The sequence below is a fragment of the Tigriopus californicus genome, chromosome 3, assembly GCF_007210705.1.
Source record: "Tigriopus californicus strain San Diego chromosome 3, Tcal_SD_v2.1, whole genome shotgun sequence".
In the NCBI taxonomy this organism is placed as follows: domain Eukaryota; kingdom Metazoa; phylum Arthropoda; class Copepoda; order Harpacticoida; family Harpacticidae; genus Tigriopus; species Tigriopus californicus.
In genome coordinates, this window is record NC_081442.1 from 13,712,741 (window position 1) to 13,730,158 (window position 17,418).

Here is a 17,418-nt window from a genome sequence, read left to right on the forward strand (position 1 = left end):
GCGAAGTGTGGATGACGAGGCGATTCCGTTTTGCCTGTGTGGAGGCCAGTTGCCCCTTGTGAGGGCCTGATGCCCGGATTCCTGGTGTGTGGATCGCCCACTGGTGTGCCTGCCAATGAGGAATGCCAGCCAGGGCGTGGATTCCCCACCAGTGTGCGGATGGCTCCGAGATGCCCGGATTTTGTCCGAGATGCCCGGATTTTGTCCAAGATGCCCGGATTTCGTCCGAGATGCCCAAATTATGTCCAAGATGCCCGGATTATGTCTGAGATGCCCGGATTTTGACCCCGATGGTTGGCCGTGACCCCCATGGTTGGCCCGTGATCCCGATGGTTTGCCCGTGACCCCGATGGCTGGCCCGTGACCCCGATGGTTGGCCGTAACCCCGATGATTGGCCGTGACCCCGATGATTGGCCGTGACCCCGATGGTTGGCCGTGACCCCAGATGGCCTGTGACCCCAGATACTTACCTTTTTATTATTTTCCCCCGAAAAGGGAGATGGTGTGATTGCTCATGCTCGCACTTATCATTCTAGTCAACATGTATATAAACCCGTTCTAGTCAAATAATAAAACAAGTCATCTCAATTCGCTCCCAACGAGAACATGACTTCTGCCTCCCTCTTTCCTTATCCACCATAGTCCGATTGAAATCGTCGATAATTTTATTTTTGTCGGTTTCACATTCTCCACTCAACTCTCCTTTACCAACCATCTCAAATCATCAATAGTCAAAGCCAGGGCCAGGATTGGACACATGTGCAATAGACTTCCTATGAAGAATCTCCCCCACTCCAATAGTTCTTCAACTCTGCCAGACCTACATCACTCCATTTTTCCTTTACGGCCTTCATCTTTGGCTTCCCAACTTGGTCCAATCCGTTGATGCCACCTTCACCAAGTTCCTCATACGATACCTGTGCGTGCCCCAAAATGCCAACAATGCATGGACGCATTTTCTAAGGGAAACCGAGCCCCTCACCATCGGGCTGGCAAGGTTAGTGTCCAACAGTTTTGGGAACCTAACCTTTCCGGAGGTGATGTCCGGACACAAGTTGTCCTTCCCGGTCAAGGACTTACTAACACCTTTTTGTCCTTGGCCCTACATCCCTTCGGATTATTGGCGGTCACGCACCTTTGTCCGGCTCCCAGCCTAATGCCAGCAACTTCGGGGGCTGACAAAAGATCTGTTCAATCTGGCCCACCCACTCTACTGCAATAACCAAGATTTTCATCATTTACATCTACCCACCTGTTTATGTTCCATTTGCAATTCCCCTCTTCACTTTTTTTCATGTACACTGAACCAATTCTAGTCCTACTCATTGTGATATCATTTTGCAGTCAACTTTTTTTATCAGCCTTGGCCAATTCATTCTTTTAACCTTCAATCAATTTTTGCATATGATATTTATGCATACAGTTTAATACATTCTACAATCTGACATGCCCAAGAGTTGCAATAAAGTTAATTTTATTTTATTTTTTATTTTTTTTTATTTGGATTGCCGATAAAAGAACATTCATGTCTAATTTGAAAGGTTTTTAATGATCAACATAAGATTCTTAACAATTCATTTTCCGTCGTCACAACCATTATCAATTTTTTAACACTTTGCCCCATAAAGTAGGGTCAATTCTAGTGACCGTAGAAGCTTAATATGGGTACTGAGAGCACCTTCAAGTCCTCAAGAATCCAGGCAAGTTCGAACAATGAAGTCCACTTCTCTTCCTTTTTGGGGTCCTTCATTTTCTAATTTGTTTCCCTCTAACATTCGTTCAAGTCAGACTTGGACCAATTTTTAGATAGCATTCCAGATCAACCCTACATTCAAGGACAAGCTCGGTCTGCCAACTCAAATTCGTTGGTAAACCAAATATCATATAAAGATTGAAAGGTAATAAATAGACGAATTATAACCTTTCATTTTAATAGTACTGGGGATTACATTCCCTGTAGCGGTTAGAAAAGCCCGTAAAAACCAAACCAAAAAGAAAAAAAAATGTAACTCGTGTTGTCATTTAAATACCGCCATGAAGCGGACTAAAGAGCCCAGGATCAAAACTGGAGTAGCAATTAAAGATCTGATGCACTACAATATGTGCACTTAAAATATGAAGTTTTCTAAACAAAGTTGTGATCATATATTGGGGCATTAATTGAGATCGTGAAACTAATAGATTTGTATTTTCGGGCGGCGCTCATTAAATTGCAAAATATACATTTTGATTTTTGAAGACCATTTTTTGCTCTTTTGCGTTTTATCTTTGGGCATATAAACAGAAGATTAAAAAAATTGAATGTGCTAATACCTACTTAAAATTAGGGAGGGTAGAATTATCCTGTTTGTTTGTTTGTTTGGTGTCAGAGGACACTCTGACTTGGCCTGCCATCTGACAAAAGGTATCCCAATTACGGGATATTTCTGCTCTGTTGTCAGAGCCAAATGTGCAACACCAATTCTTAACTCACTCTCGGGAATGATCACAGGTTCACCCATTTAAGATGTAAAGGCAGCAACTTATGCTGTAATTTCCATATGGCAAAAAAGCTTGGACTTGGAGCGTGAGTTTGAGCCAGGATTTGCATATGGACTTGGGGCCAACTCAGACTTGTGACCAGCTCAGACTTGGGGCCAGCTCAGACTTGGGGCCAGCTCAGACTTGGGGCCAGCTCAGACTTGGGGCCAGCTCACACTTCAGGCCAGCTCAGACTTGGGATCAGCTCAGACTTGTGACCAGGTCAGACTTGGGGCCAGCTCAGACTTGGAGCCAGTTCAGACTTGGGGCCAGCTCAGACTTGGGGCCAGCTCAGACTTGGAGCCAGCTCAGACTTGGGGCCAGCTCAGACTTGGGGCCAGCTCAGACTTGGGGCCAGCTCAGACTTGGGGCCAGCTCAGACTTGGGTGCCAGCTCAGACTTGGGGCCAGCTCAGACTTGGGGCCAGCTCAGACTTGGGGCCAGCTCACACTTGGGGCCAGCTCACACTTGGGGCCAGCTCAGACTTGCGGCCAGCTCAGACTTGCGGCCAGCTCAGACTTGAGGCCAGCTCAGATTTGGGGCCAGATCAGATTTGGGGCCAGCTCAGATTTGGGGCCAGGTCAGACTTGGGGCCAGGTCAGACTTGGGGCCAGGTCAGACTTGGGGCCAGCTTAGAGCTGGAAAAATAAACTAAATAAGCCCAGCTCAACTCGAAATCTGAAACTTCCTCGGCCCTTTATTTTAAAACTGTCAACTCAGCCTAGATGGTAATGAGCCAAGATCCTCGCACCCAAGCCTAGACCAAATGTGCTTGGTCAATTATTTCTCGTTTGGGTCCAAACTTTTCTTAAATTGTGCCTGATCAACCAAGTAGCTTTTTCGTTTGAAGGTGCCACTTTTACTTATTACTTCATATTGGTTTCTCATGCAGGCGTTCCAGTCTATATTGGCAATATCTTCCAAAAGACAGCGGGGTTTAGCTACATGAGTGAAGACCCAAGCAGGTTTATTCTCAATGAGCTTTGGCAAGGAAACTTTTGACTTCTAAATCCTCACTCACTAAAAGAGTAGCAATCTGAAGAAACTACGTTGCTTCCCATCGGAAAACTTATTCTTCTGTTGCAAATTCTTCCCACGGTTACTTGATAATGTCGAGTGGAAAATAAATCCCCCTGCAAGGGGGACAATTGTGTGTGGAAGAAATAGAGGGATCATTAAGATCACTAATGAATATGGGAATGGTTACAGAGTAATTCATTTATGAACTTAAGGTGACGCAAAAGCTAATAAAAAGACTTTTGGTTTGTATTTTGTACGCATTTTCCTCTTCCATTTTACTCAGAATCGTGTTTCTTTATCACACCTCCAGAAATTCTTTACAAATTCGTGCACCTGGTGTACTGTAAGGTCTATTTTTCGCACTAACATCGTTGAGAGCTTGGTTTTTACCATAACATGTGATGAAATTCAATTTGTATGTTCGCTACATAAGCTGCTTTTATGAAATTTGAGAATTTCACCCAACTTACTTGTGCTTAGTGTTGGGCTGAGTCCTTTGGCGGGATCGACACAGTCTCATGACCTTTTCAACTTATTGTTAAATTCGCACGAACCTAACCTGATTCCAAAAGAAATTAGAGCCCGGTATGGTCTTAGTAAAGCTCTTCGGAACCCTAAAGGCCAAATCTACATTTGTTTTGCAAATTGAACAATCTGCTTGACTTGGAGCTGTCTCTTGGCCCCCCTTTGTGAACCTAAGCCAAAATTTTAAAGCTCGATTCATACTCTGTTTAGCTATCTAACCATGAATGTTCTTTTTTTATAACGCGCCAATGTTGAATATTGGCACCACTCTCGTACCACATTTGTATTGGTCGACTTGAGTAAAGACATAAGGCAAAACTGGGGTTACCATCCTTGGGACATACTGCAGTAGATGTCTACTCCTCCAACGTTGATTATGCTTGATTGAAAGAATGCACTATTCTCCCGTTTTGATATGATTGGTACTTGCCGACAACTTCGCTAGACGTCTCCGAGATTATTGGTCTATAAAGTATGGATTGAAGAGATCCGGAAGCAGCTAAACTAGACTTATAAAGTAATCATCCCAATGTATTTGACCAATCATTAGACCAATCCAAAGCAAAGAAATCTAATCGCAAAAATTGATTGAGGTCATAAAAAAAGCACGGAAAGAAACCGTACAGGGCATCAAGAGCAACGGGAGACAATAAAATGGGACTACCGGACATAAAACTGAGAAAACATACTTTGGCGATGAAATCTTGAGACGGATATTACCAATGTGAGCAAAGGTTGACTCGATGACTTAACTGACCGTAAACATCCACCTGGTCCGCAAAAAAAAATTACAATTACATCTGGTTACCATTTTGAAATCTGGGATCAAAGTGGAACACAGTGATTGCAATTGAAAAGAAATTTTCCTTTGTTTGTAAGAAACTTTAGTAGACTGGTTATGTGACAAAGTTCTGTTCCTATTTTTATTTGAAGTAATTAATGTTCATAAAATAGCCAACAAGTGGGCGAAAAATACGAAGGCCCCAGATCAGGCTAATTAACTGAGTTTAAATTCATCGTCATGAGTTTGACTTGTTACAAGGTCCGTCAAATTCCTGCTGCCTATCGATTGAGTTCGCAAGACCACTTAGAAAGCAACCACGATGGACTTATGAATTTAAATGACACATGACGACTCTAATTGTTACAAATGACAGACATCAGAAAACAGCTTATGAGGTCTTGCCTTTTAATCAATACCCGCCATCTATCAAATGCCCATATTACTCTTCATCTTCCCTCACTCTTCCTCGCCATTGTTCTACCTTTTGTTCCCCTCCAATAACCTAATCACTTCTTCATTCACGATTCAATAATATACATCCATTCCCGGAATCCAATCCGGCTCTCTCTACTCATTTCGTTCCTCAACACAGCTTTAGACCTTTTGACTGCTTTGTTGGAAGTTGCAACGATGTGAATACTATTGACCAGCCTGTCGGACTGAATGAGATTCTGTCTGTCAATTATCACTTGAAAACATAATTGACAACTGAAGCTTGAAATACCCTACTAACTGTTTGAAAAAGGGTTCTATATATGTATACCTATCAAGGCTCCTGACTACCTTCATTAGAATTGTAAACTACAACGAATTAACAGGGCCATGAGTAGCTTAGAAGTGAATTATACTCTGAGAGTGATAGGGCAATGCTATTTGCCAAATGTTGGATATGATCGGCTTTCGAATGGATCTTTCTGGAAAGGTCCCGGGATTTGGAGGATCTTGGACATGAAGAGCTACTTTTCTGACTTTGAAATCGTTTCTGAGCTTACTCCATCAAACGAAACTTACTACTCAATCCAAACCGTTCATGACAACAGGTAATTCTGGGATGTGTTATGTTTATAAGAAGCTTTGTAAATATCTTTTTTATTCATTGGCATCATTCGATTCATCCATCCATATTGTCACTAGATTCAGTTATTTTAAGAATCAGTTATGGTGCGTCTACACGAGAAACATTCTGTCACAAAGTTTGCCTACTTATTTCGGAAATGTTTGGTATTTGACAAACAGTTCATCTCTGAGCCGTCTACACGTGAAACTAACCGATCAAAACGGTTTGACAAATATTTTGATTTAGATTTCTAATCAGATGAACTTGCAAGTGATTGTATCATTTCCCGATGGGTCTTTCATTCAATATTTATGTTATGCACGGTAAACAAGATGATTAGTATAATGAACATAGGGAAACTGAGGAATGAAATTTGAAAAAAACACCAATGGGTACTATCATGATGAGAATGTTTGGCTTTCCAAAAAGGTCCTTTATTTTGCCAATTTCAACCTGTGCAGTCATATGTTGGCTGGAACCGATTACTACTTGAAGGCATGTTTTGCCCCGTTCTATGAACTATACCATAAGCCACCTGATGATTCACTTTTAATAAAAAAATTGCTTTTCGAAAGGTTTTCGAAATTCATTTTGACTAAAACTCATAAACCAATTGTTTGGCAACGAAAACCCGACCAATTTTCTAACTCATTATAATCGTGAATAAATGGACAACAGTTCTCCAAGAGTATCATAAACTATTTAATAGCCGAGTACGGGTCGAAATATGACAATGATATACAGTGCAAAGGTCATGTCAGAAACGTAAATACAAATATAGTAAGAGCTTTAAACATGATAAAGACAATTTGGATATACAGTTAACATTACAGATGGCATGGACTAAAAAGAGTTGAGTTTTATAGAACAAATAAGTACCTGCCTACAAGACCCGACGGCATTGGATAGGGAAGGTGATGGTCATGGGTAGCTTTAAAGTAATGAGTCGGTGGGTAGGACTCGGTCCGTTGAGATCCGACTGATCTGGCTTTCATGGCGAAAATGGGTGGGCGGGAAATGGACGAAAGAGCAGCCAAAAGTGGCTGGCTGGTCTGGATGCTGGGGTCTCAAGGGTGTATGTACCTAGAGGACCGATCATGGCCGTGTGTGTCGGCCGAGGGCTGACTCATAACCGGCCAAGAAACTCTAGGTATGGGCCGATGATTCTGTTCTCAATCGGAACTTCAATTGGATCAGTCTTCTTTGGACAAGGTCAAGGAATCCATCCATCCACTTAGCTTTGGGTTGGTTTGCTTAAGGCTTGCTCACAAACGGATGTAAAAGAAGGGGCCGGGACCATGGCCGGGTCCGGGTCCATGACCGGGCTGAGCCCGAGGAAAGGCCCAGGGTGGGTGGGTTTACTGGGGTCGACACTTCCACGTTCTGGACAGGAGGAATGAATCCAGATTCCCGAGATAGGTGTTGGTTGGTTGATCGAGCGATCATCATTCAATCCTCGATTGGAGATGGAAGTGTGGCTATTGAATTAAGAGGGATGGGATGACATCTGATGACTCTGAACACTTATTGACAATTCCAGGCCCCTTCCTACTCCAAGTTGGGGTTATCCTGTGTCAAAATGAACCACAATCAATAAATTTTTCTTTGTTATAAACCATCCTGGATCGGATGAGTTAAGTTCTGACCTGGCTGAAAATGGACACCTTGGTTGGGAGGGCTGGGGAGGATGCTGTTGTCCATGAAATATTTGCTCTTTGGCAAACAATCTTTTAACATGTTCAAATCGAGACATGTTTGTGAAATGCTTGTGAAACCCCAAACAATGTTTGTCAAATGGCTAATTACTTGCCGAATTATTTGTCGTGTAGACGCACCATTAGCGAAATTTGGAACGAAAAACGATTGAGATCGATGATTTCAAATGGTGCAAAAAATATAGTGGTCAGATGTATTACACGGTTCAAAGACACTATTGAAGTCCTATAAGGGAAAATCTGGTCAACAAATTTCATCTGTTTGGATCTTCTTGTCCTCTCAGGGTCGCAAAGAGTATCAAGCTCGCTCAGGCAAACTTTGATCATAATAATTGAAAAGTCTTATATTCCACAGAGCCCTCCATATTACATCCTCTTTCTCATATCATTAATTGCTTCACTTGGAGACAGGAGCGCAGAAATAATAGCTAGACAGAGATATAAAATGAGCTAAAACAAGTTCAGCTTTTTTAACGCTTTTTTAACGTCGTTTCCCGTCGATTAATGTCGTTATTTTGCTGACTCGCCAGTGCACGAGGAAAGCCCATGTACCTGAATGAATAGCTTTGGTAGCCGCTCATCTTTGCTTGTCCTAGCTTGGGCAGTAATTCAAAATTGAAGAGACCGAACCATACAAACAACTCCGACTCTCCCAATAATTACTGTCATGAAGGATCACGGCAACAAGGCTTTTATGAAGGACATAAAGTGTTGGGCATTTTTGTCTGCAATACGTAATTTAAAGTCATGTCTCTTACAACTCTACTCTTTCTGTCAATACTCTGGCTTAATCGACGGATTTTTATTGTTGGGTAGAGACCCCACGATTGTGTTTGATTGAACCATGGACTCCTAAAGATGTGGATTGCGAACCGTAGCAAAATTTCTCATCTTCAAAACCGTTCACTTTATTCCAAATAAGCACCACATCCGACCACAAGATCTGGTTAAAATAGATGAACTTGGCCAAGTTTGAGACCAAACCTTTGCTCAAGGAACCCAGGAGATATGTCCAAAGCTACGTAGTAAACACTGCATAAAATTTGAATTTTCGGCCCGCTCTTGGTCAGCTACATAAGCTTTTGACAACATAACTTTGAAACGATCGACTTTGCATGTAAATGATAAAAAATTGACCTACCGTTAATTGAAGAGATCTACGTTTCTTATTTTATTACTTTAATTCGAAAAGTGGCTCAGAGTGGCTCTGACCAAGAGCTGGCCGATTTGCCGGGAAGCTCGTACGCAGTCCATATTTCTAGAAGTCCGTGCCTCAATCTATTGGGAAAAAATAAGTCGGAAAATAATAATGAAAAAAAAATATTTTCCAAAAAACGTATTAAAAGTATTTCAAGTATTTTCAATTAGGATCCCTTAAATACCCTTGCTTTCAATAACTATGGAAGCTTTGCTGAAGGGACTTTCTGAAGGGGCTAGGAATTGTCTTGAGCTGGTTTTGGATGGGAAAACTCCGTCCTCTATCAATAAGCCTTTCATTATGGAAGCTTTAATAGCTTGGGTTGGTCACACCCAGCCACTACTTGACTGTGGGATGAGCCAGTCAAGTGTAGGCAAAAGGGACACAGGCACTGACACTCTTGATCTGATTCAAACGCCCCTTGTAGTCAAAGAGGTCATAGAGGTCAAAGAGAGCATAGTAGAGAATGCTATCGAAATTTGCGATGTCCATAAACGACAGAGATGCAAAAAGGCAGGCAAAGGGTGTAAACTGGCTCACCCAGAATGGTGTCCCAAACTTAGAGAGTTTGGCCTTCTCAAATTCAATGAGAAGGGCTGTTCCAAGCAGGGGTGTAGCTTTTTCCACCCATTTATGTGCATGAGATCTTTGAGGCACAAGGTATGCCTCAATTTCAAATGCACAAAGGCCCATCTCAGGGGCACTAGGAGGAAGAGACAGCAGTTGTCTCAACCTCATTGTCAAGTCTCTCAACAGACTTACCCCACCCCTTTCCTCTCTCCTTCCCTATTTCCCTCCCCTTGTTCCCCTCCCTCTCCTACAACCTCACCCTCAATTCCTTTAACCTCTCTTCTGCCCAAACTTTGTAGCCCTAAGCCCCCCTCTGGTCGCCATGAGCCCCACGCATCTTTTAGATCGTATGCTCAGGTGGCGGCCAGAGTTCCTTCTCCCTCTTCTCCTCCCCTTTTACCCTCTCCTCAAAGGTTCTCTTATCCTCCACCTAAGATTAGTTTTGTCCAAAAACAGGATTTTTTAAGGTTAGAGAGCCTAGTCAAAGATTTGATAGCTCTAGTCCATCGAAGGGCTATCTGCCCATAAAAGGGCTTTATTTGAATGTGCATTGTCTTATTTCCAAAAAAGATAGCACAAAGATCAAGGTTCTTGAGGAACTAGCTTTAGATAGGCAGGTCTCGTTCATTTCCATGACAGAAACCTGGCTTCGACCAGGGGTCTTAGATGAAGAGCTGGCCATGGTTGGTTTCAATTTAGTTCGATGTGATAGAGTACGCCCTGACAATCCCATTTTTCCGCATGGGGGCGTATGTCTATATGTTAGAAATGACCTGCACACTAGTCATGTAAAAATGTCTAATGGAGAAGTAGAGGTCTTAGTTTGTCATCTTCAAGGTCTTGATCTGTCCATTGTGACAATATATAGGCCCCCCTCTTGTTCAGTAAGCTCGTTCTTGTCAGCTCTCAAATTCATAGGAAATGAGTTGGACCAGTCAGTTTGCTCAAAGGTTTTCTTTGTAGGGGACTTCAATTTTCCGGCTAGCGTTGTAGAGTGGGAGGCTAGTCCAGATGGGTATATTCCCATTTCGAAATCGACGTCTCAGTCGTTCGAAAAGCTGGAGGAATTTGCGATCTTGCGCAATCTCTCTCAGCATGTTGGTGTAGCCACCAGAGCGAATAGCGTTCTTGACTTGTTTTTTTCCAATGACCCTGATCTGATCCAGTATGTCCATGTGACACCTAGTAATCTGTCAGATCATCATGTTCTCGAGATAGGGTCGACCATTACTCAAAAGCCGGCGTGCTCTAGAGTAAGACCGGCCAAAAAGGTCGGTCTGGCTAAGTTCAAGTTCAAAGATGAACATTGGCCGTTGATTATAGAAAGGTTAGGGGAGCTTGATCTCATTTCAATGCTGAAAAAGGAATCGTCCATAGATGTAGCCTTAGACAAAATGATTCTAGTTTTCGAGGACGTCTGTTCCAGTCTAGCAATCTCTGAATGTGTTTCACAGGGCGGGGCACATTCTAAAATTCCGAAGTATAGGAAGAATTTGTTCAAAAAGAGTTGCAAACTAGCAAAAAGGCTCCAGAGCACTTTGAATCCAGTAGTTGTGGCTAGCCTTCAAAGAAAGTTGGATTTAATCCAAGGTAGAATTAAGGCCTCCATTGAGACAGATCAGTTGAACAAGGAAAGCAGAGTTGTTCAAGAGGTGAGGTCGAATCCGAAGGCGTTTTTCACTTATGCAAACTCTAAGAGAAAGATCAAACACCCTGTAGGGCCTTTTGAGGTCGATGGGGAAGCCATAGACAATGTAGGGGCTATGGCCAACATACTTGGAGATCAGTTCTCTAGTGTGTTTTCAACTCCACTGAGTTTAGGAGCAACAGTCCATTGCTCTATTGATGAGTTTGTTGGGACTGGCAAGGCTTGTCAAGCTGAGCATTTAGATGATCTTGTAGTCACAGATCAGGATGCTTTAGAGGCCATCAGGGACTTGAGACTCTCGAGCTCCCCTGGCCCTGATGGAGTGACATCTCAGTTTCTGATGAGATGCTCACAGGTTCTTGCTCCTGTTTTCTCGTACTTGATGCGTTGCATCTTGGACCAGGGCAAGTTCCCCTCTTCTCTGAAGGTAGCTCATGTTGTTCCAATTTTCAAAGGGGGAGATAAGTCACTCCCCAGTAACTACAGGCCAATTTCTCTCACTTCGAATATTGTGAAGGTGTTTGAGAAGATCATGAAGTTCAAACTTGTTGAATTTCTTGATATCCATGAAGTCCTTCCTCCTAGCCAGCATGGGTTCCGAGCACATTTTAGCACGGTTACCCAACTGATTGAGCATATAGAGCAGGTTATTGAGGGACTGGAGAGCCATGAATCAGTCGATGTAGTTTATCTCGACTTTGCCAAGGCCTTTGACAAGGTAGATCATGGCCTTTTAGTTAACAGGCTCCATGAGATTGGGATCCAAGGCAAGGTTCTCAATTGGCTAAGAAGTTTCATTTGTGGTAGGAAACAATTAGTTAAGGTTGAGGGATCCCTTAGTGACATACATGATGTCAAGTCGGGTGTCCCTCAGGGCTCCATTTTGGGTCCTCTCCTTTTCATCATCTTCATTGCTCCGCTTCAGAAGCTTGGTAGTAGTAATGTCAGTATCTCTTCTTATGCTGATGATACAAAATTGGTAGTTGGTAGGAATGGTCAGGATTCTGGTTGTCTGGCAAAGGTCCTAGACCAAATTTATTCCTGGGTTGCTGCGAGTAACATGGCCTTGAATGGAATGAAATTCCGTTCAATGACCTTTGGGTCGACGCCATTAGACACTCCACTATTAGATGATGAAGGTAAGGACATTGAGCAGGTCTCATCCATGAAGGATTTAGGTGTAGTCCTCCAAGATAATGGAAAGTTCGATGAGCATATCCAGTTGAAAGTTGGTAAGGCTTTTCAAACATGTGGTTGGATATATCGCACGTTTAAGTCCAGAGATAGTGTCACGATGCTAACTCTGTACAAGTCGATTGTTCAGCCGCATCTTGAATATGCCTCTCCCATTTGGGCTCCAATTAGTTCAGCAGGTTTGCAAAAGCTCGAGCAGGTCCAAAGATGTTTTACTAGGAACATTGAAGATATGAGAGAGCTCTCGTATTGGGAGAGGTTAGAAAGGTTGGGATTGTACAGTACTCAGAGAAGGTGCGAAAGGTATCTGATATTGTACGTTTTCAAAAGCATTCATGAGCTTTGTCCCAACCCAGGATTTAGGGTCAATTGTAGTGACCGTAGAGGCTTAATGTGCGTTTTGAAAGCACCTTCAAGCCCTCGAGAATCCAGACTAGTTAAAACAATGAAGTCCAACTCTCTTCTTTTTCGGGCTCCTTCATTGTTCAATTTGTTGCCCTCAAATATTCGTAGGGTTTATGTAGGGGTTGATCCAGCAGCCAGATTTAAGTCAGACTTGGACAAGTTTTTGACTAATATTCCGGATCAACCTTATATTCAAGGATTAGCCAGATCAGCCAACTCCAATTCGTTGGTCGATCAAATAATATATATAAATAAAAGTCAAGTATAATAAATAATCTTCTCGTCTTGAACTGCTGGGATTCCAATCCCGGTGGCGGTAAGGAAGTCCGCACAAAAAAAAGACAAAACTGATCTTTGAGAGCACGAATATCACTTTAAAATGCACAAATCACTAAGGGCGTAATCAAAAAGTACCAAGAGCGCCTCTGGGAAAGCCCATTTTGGAGCTAAACGAGCAAACCAAAGCTAAAAGGCGCTAGATCTAAGAGAAATAAATGTCGAATAGATTGACAAAGTAATGTGGAGCATGTTTATGAGAGACTTCAATGGAAGGTTCAGTTAGAGTGATGGCTTCTTCTATGCCCAAAATATTCTTGAAAACCATGTTTAGTCATGTGCCTGGAAGCATTGGAGATCATAATACCAAACTAACTCCAAATCCAGCGTTGAACTTAAAAAGTTTTGTCGCCTACACGACAACAGGAGTAAAGATAAAAATGGGAAATTCAAATTGGCGCCATCTGACGCCGATTTTTGGTTCTACCAAGGGACACTAAAGCTTCTAGTATTCCTTGGTTCTACCAAGGTGTATAGAGAAACAGGTTCTACTATAACTAGAGCATGGACCCAAAGCACTTTATAGGCTCTCTGCTAATATACCTGACTACTTTCCGCACAAACTTTGAATGAATACATGAGAGTGTAGTGAATAAGCCACGGAAATTTCTGCTGCAAAGCGGTTGGTGGCACAAAAATATCATTTGGACCTTCAAAATTGTAAAATCTCTGTAACTGTTTTCAGACAAAAGACATATATAAAAAGAGGCCATTATTACTTTGAATCCATCCCGTCTTTTTTGACATTTTTTCAGACTTACAAAGGTATTTCATTTGTCCTTGATGCAACATTCAACTACTACATCGCATACATCAAAATTTAACGAGGCAATTAAATTTGGGTTTAACTGCTTAAAAAGCCTATAAAGTAGGAAAATTGATGTGTTTGTCTCCTAGTGCAGATTCGATCGTGAACAAGAAATGAACAAAGTTGGTGAGGATCATGTCCTACGGGTGATAGGACAATGTTATTTACCAAATGTAGGATATGACAGCCTTCAAAATGGCTCCTTGTGGAAAGGCCCTGGCATTTGGATGTTTCTGGATATGACGAGTTATTTTTCAAATTTTGCCATAGTATCTGACCTCACTCCATCAAATAAAACGTATTATTCCATTCAAACCGTGCATGACAACAGGTAACATTTCCATTGGAGGGCGAGATTTGAACCTACTACTTTTGAGGTGCCCAATATCCAACATATGCTTGACTTTGTACCAACTAGCCGCCATTCTCGACAACAAGAGGATATACTACATTCCAAACTTGATAAGTAGAGTAAGATATTCATATGTGTGTTTTTGAGCTTTTCCCTTGTACTGAGCGCTCTAAAACTTCATTGACGCTAGTGGCCGGCAAATTTCACCTTGCGAAATCTCATACTACGTGGGAAGTTTTCCGAACTTGATGAAGACCCACGATTTCAAAATGTCCCTGGAAAAACTGGGAAAGAAGCAAAAACCATTATCCTCTACTATCATCAGGCAAATAGAGAGGAAAGATACATACAATCAGAAAACCCTTACGTGTTGCTGGCTGTGGTTCAAAAGAACAAAGACTAACATTGAAATAGGAAAGGAAGATGACGTCACGATCAAATTTTGAGAGGTCACTCGTACTTTAGAGGCTTGATAAATCATAGTCGAGGGATTTAATTAGAGTTTCAATACAGTTATTCTTTAAAGATATGGTTCATGTAGCATGGCAATTTATTAAAATGTCACAGTTTCACTCATGAACATCCTTATAAAATATTCTTTAGTCCGTTCAGTTTAGTTTCCATTTCTTACAAAAGACTTTTTGAAACCTTAGAAAAGTTGTTGTCTAATATCACGCGTCGTATCTTGGTTTTTTAGTACCTTTACTGTATTGAAAAATACTCCAGTGACCTCCCAAAATTTGTGTTGGTCCGAGTACAGAACTACTAAACATAACGCTTTAGGGATTTTATCCTTTATCAAGCATCAACGGGGTTGAAACTAAGTACATCGATTGACCTGGTTATGCTAATTCAATAGACGAGGCCAGAACACTTTGCGAAAGCACAAGATGTCATGCTTGGGTCAAAATACTAACTTTAGGAACGTTTGAAGAAGTTGACCGATACATCTTAAAGACAGTATGACCGGGAGAGGCATGTGACTAAGTCCCAGATTGGAATATCGGACAATTTGCGTGGCTGCAGGAGAAAACATTCTTCCAAATCGAGTCAGTTTTTTCAAAATGTATGAATAGGATAAACCTTGAAAATTGTGACATTTAAAGCAAAGTCGCTTCCATAATATTTACTTATTGGTTTGATCCACTCAGGTATCAAGTAGATGAGAGAGAGTAATAAAGTAGCTCGTTTCAACATTATATCCTTCAAACACAATGTAGCTGGCCCTTGGTGGGTAAAAAGATCGAACTTTATATGGTAGTTTTTGTTTCATAGCTTTAACCTCCCTGCGCTCCTAACTCATATTTTGTGCCCAAAACTGGCATTGTTTGATGACCATTTTGACCGAAGTGAATGCTTAAAACGATGCAAAAATGTCCCTTTGCTATAGATCTTTTTTTCTTTTTTTGCAAAGAAAAAAATTTCTTTGCATCAAAGTGTGTACCAAAACAACATGGACATCCGAGCACGAATCTGTCTTCTAGGGCTGACATCATTCTGAGCTATTTTGGGGTTTCATACGAACGCCACCAATTCATCGACTTTTCGCATGCCATTGATTTTGCCACTACCTACATCGTCTCAAAAGCCTCTCATGGAGTCTCCGGAGAGATCCTGGGAGGTGTTTTTGATGGACTTTCTTACTTTTTGTCTTTTCTGGTTCTGGCTTGCTTAACTTTGATCGTCATCGCCTCCAATCTCTTGCTAAAGAACCAATTGAACCCAAGGGCCTTGGGAAACCATCTAAGCAATATTTGCCTCCGTTGCTTCAGCCATGTTGTTGCCCAAGGGTTTCCAAACCGATTTTCCGTCAATGGTTATTCTGGACAAATGGCTTGGACCATCCTGATCTTATTCTGTCTCATTTTCCAATTGATGCATTCAAGTATCTTCATCTCCAAGCTCATGGCCAAGGTAGGGAAGACCTTTTGACTCAAGGATTACAGAACAAATTTCCTAAAGGATCGCTTTAATTATCAGGTGCACTGGCAAAAAATCGACAATCTTCATGACCTAGAGACGCGCCCAGATTTGAAGATCTTGCTCCGTGAGGATTCCTACGTTGACCACGCATTGAACCAGCTTCATAACTGGGACGTGTTCCAATCACGAATCGAGTACTTTGGCGAATACGACGTGGATTATGCAGAGCTCTTAACCAAAGTCAAGGATGGGACACACGTCATGATCGAAGATGAGGGCAACTTCCAGGAATTTATGATGGAGGCCAATGCGAATGAATCTTGCACATTTCATCCAAGTCAATTCCTGTACTCAGCTGAGCGAATCTTCAGTTTGCCCAGTACCTTTCCAATGAGAAAGGGTCTAGTGCATGCGGAAGAAATCAACCTGCGGCTGATGTGGATCGACGCATATGGTCTGGCCGGTCAATACGATAGTAATGTCAATGTTTTGTCCAACGGTATCTTCTCACCCATTAAAATGGACAAGGATTGCAAATTGAATTTGGATATGGTACTTGGGCCAGACAAATTCTGCTATGAAGGGGAAAATACACCCCTGAATGAGCCTTTAGGATGGAAGCATTTCCGTATCACGTTCATTTACTTATTGGCCGGACTCAGTTTGGCTTGTGCAGTGTTTATGTTGGAACTCCTTCACGTGAAAAATGCCCCAGAGAAAATAAAGGTTTGGATGTAAGCAAATGCTCAAATCAAAATTTGGAATGGAAGCGGTCAGTAGGTCTTGAAAGACTACAGAGATATTTTAGCACAATCCTGATATTCAGTGTTTCCTTTTGGAATGTGTGCTTCAAAGGTTTCGTGGTTAAGGATTGAAACATGGCGAGGGATTTGAACGATTTGAACAAATCTTGGTGTCCCGAAACGATTTTGCGTGAAATGTTTCTTAAAATGGCCACAGTTTCAAGCTTATATACAAGAAGAGGCATGTGATGGCACAACCGAGCTGACCTTTTCCTGCCTGTGCTGTAAGTCAACGGTTCAGCATTTCTTGGGGTTGAAAATGTTGTTTGCAACACCAATAACCTGAGACTTATCCTATTCATTATGACTTTATATGGCAGAGCTATACATGTAAATACACGCAAAACTCGCTCGAACTTCAATGTCTCCAAAATTCGGGAGACTCCATAAACGAGCACGTGAAATCGACGTCTCTCCCGGGCAATCCTTACCCGTTGCACTGAGGACTGCGTCAGACTTGCTCTGATGGATATCCGGATCCTTCTGATGTTCGTGGACTGTATTACCCTTCTTCCCTTGCTTCCTTGAACAAAACTGCCACTCTTGATCCTGGCTCACT

At 42.0% G+C, this 17,418-nt stretch overlaps 1 protein-coding gene across 1 annotated transcript; it reads left to right on the forward strand.

The window, feature by feature from the left end:
- Window positions 1-13,880: 13,880 nt before the first annotated feature.
- Window positions 13,881-16,987, forward strand: LOC131877876 (uncharacterized). Its single transcript, XM_059223697.1, has 3 exons — window positions 13,881-14,112; window positions 15,618-16,047; window positions 16,114-16,987. Exons 1-3 carry the CDS (start codon window positions 13,895-13,897, stop codon window positions 16,792-16,794), a joined length of 1,329 nt encoding a protein of 442 aa, XP_059079680.1. The 5' UTR covers window positions 13,881-13,894; the 3' UTR covers window positions 16,795-16,987.
- Window positions 16,988-17,418: the final 431 nt, after the last annotated feature.

Bases quoted from the DNA above. Each gene is read 5' to 3' on its own strand.
- LOC131877876 (XM_059223697.1), top strand. From the start codon at position 13,895: ATGAACAAAGTTGGTGAGGATCATGTCCTACGGGTGATAGGACAATGT. The intron at 14,113-15,617 runs GTAACATTTCCA...TCTGTCTTCTAG, and splicing joins CAAACCGTGCATGACAACAG to GGCTGACATCATTCTGAGCT. The intron at 16,048-16,113 runs GTAGGGAAGACC...TTTAATTATCAG, and splicing joins TCTCCAAGCTCATGGCCAAG to GTGCACTGGCAAAAAATCGA.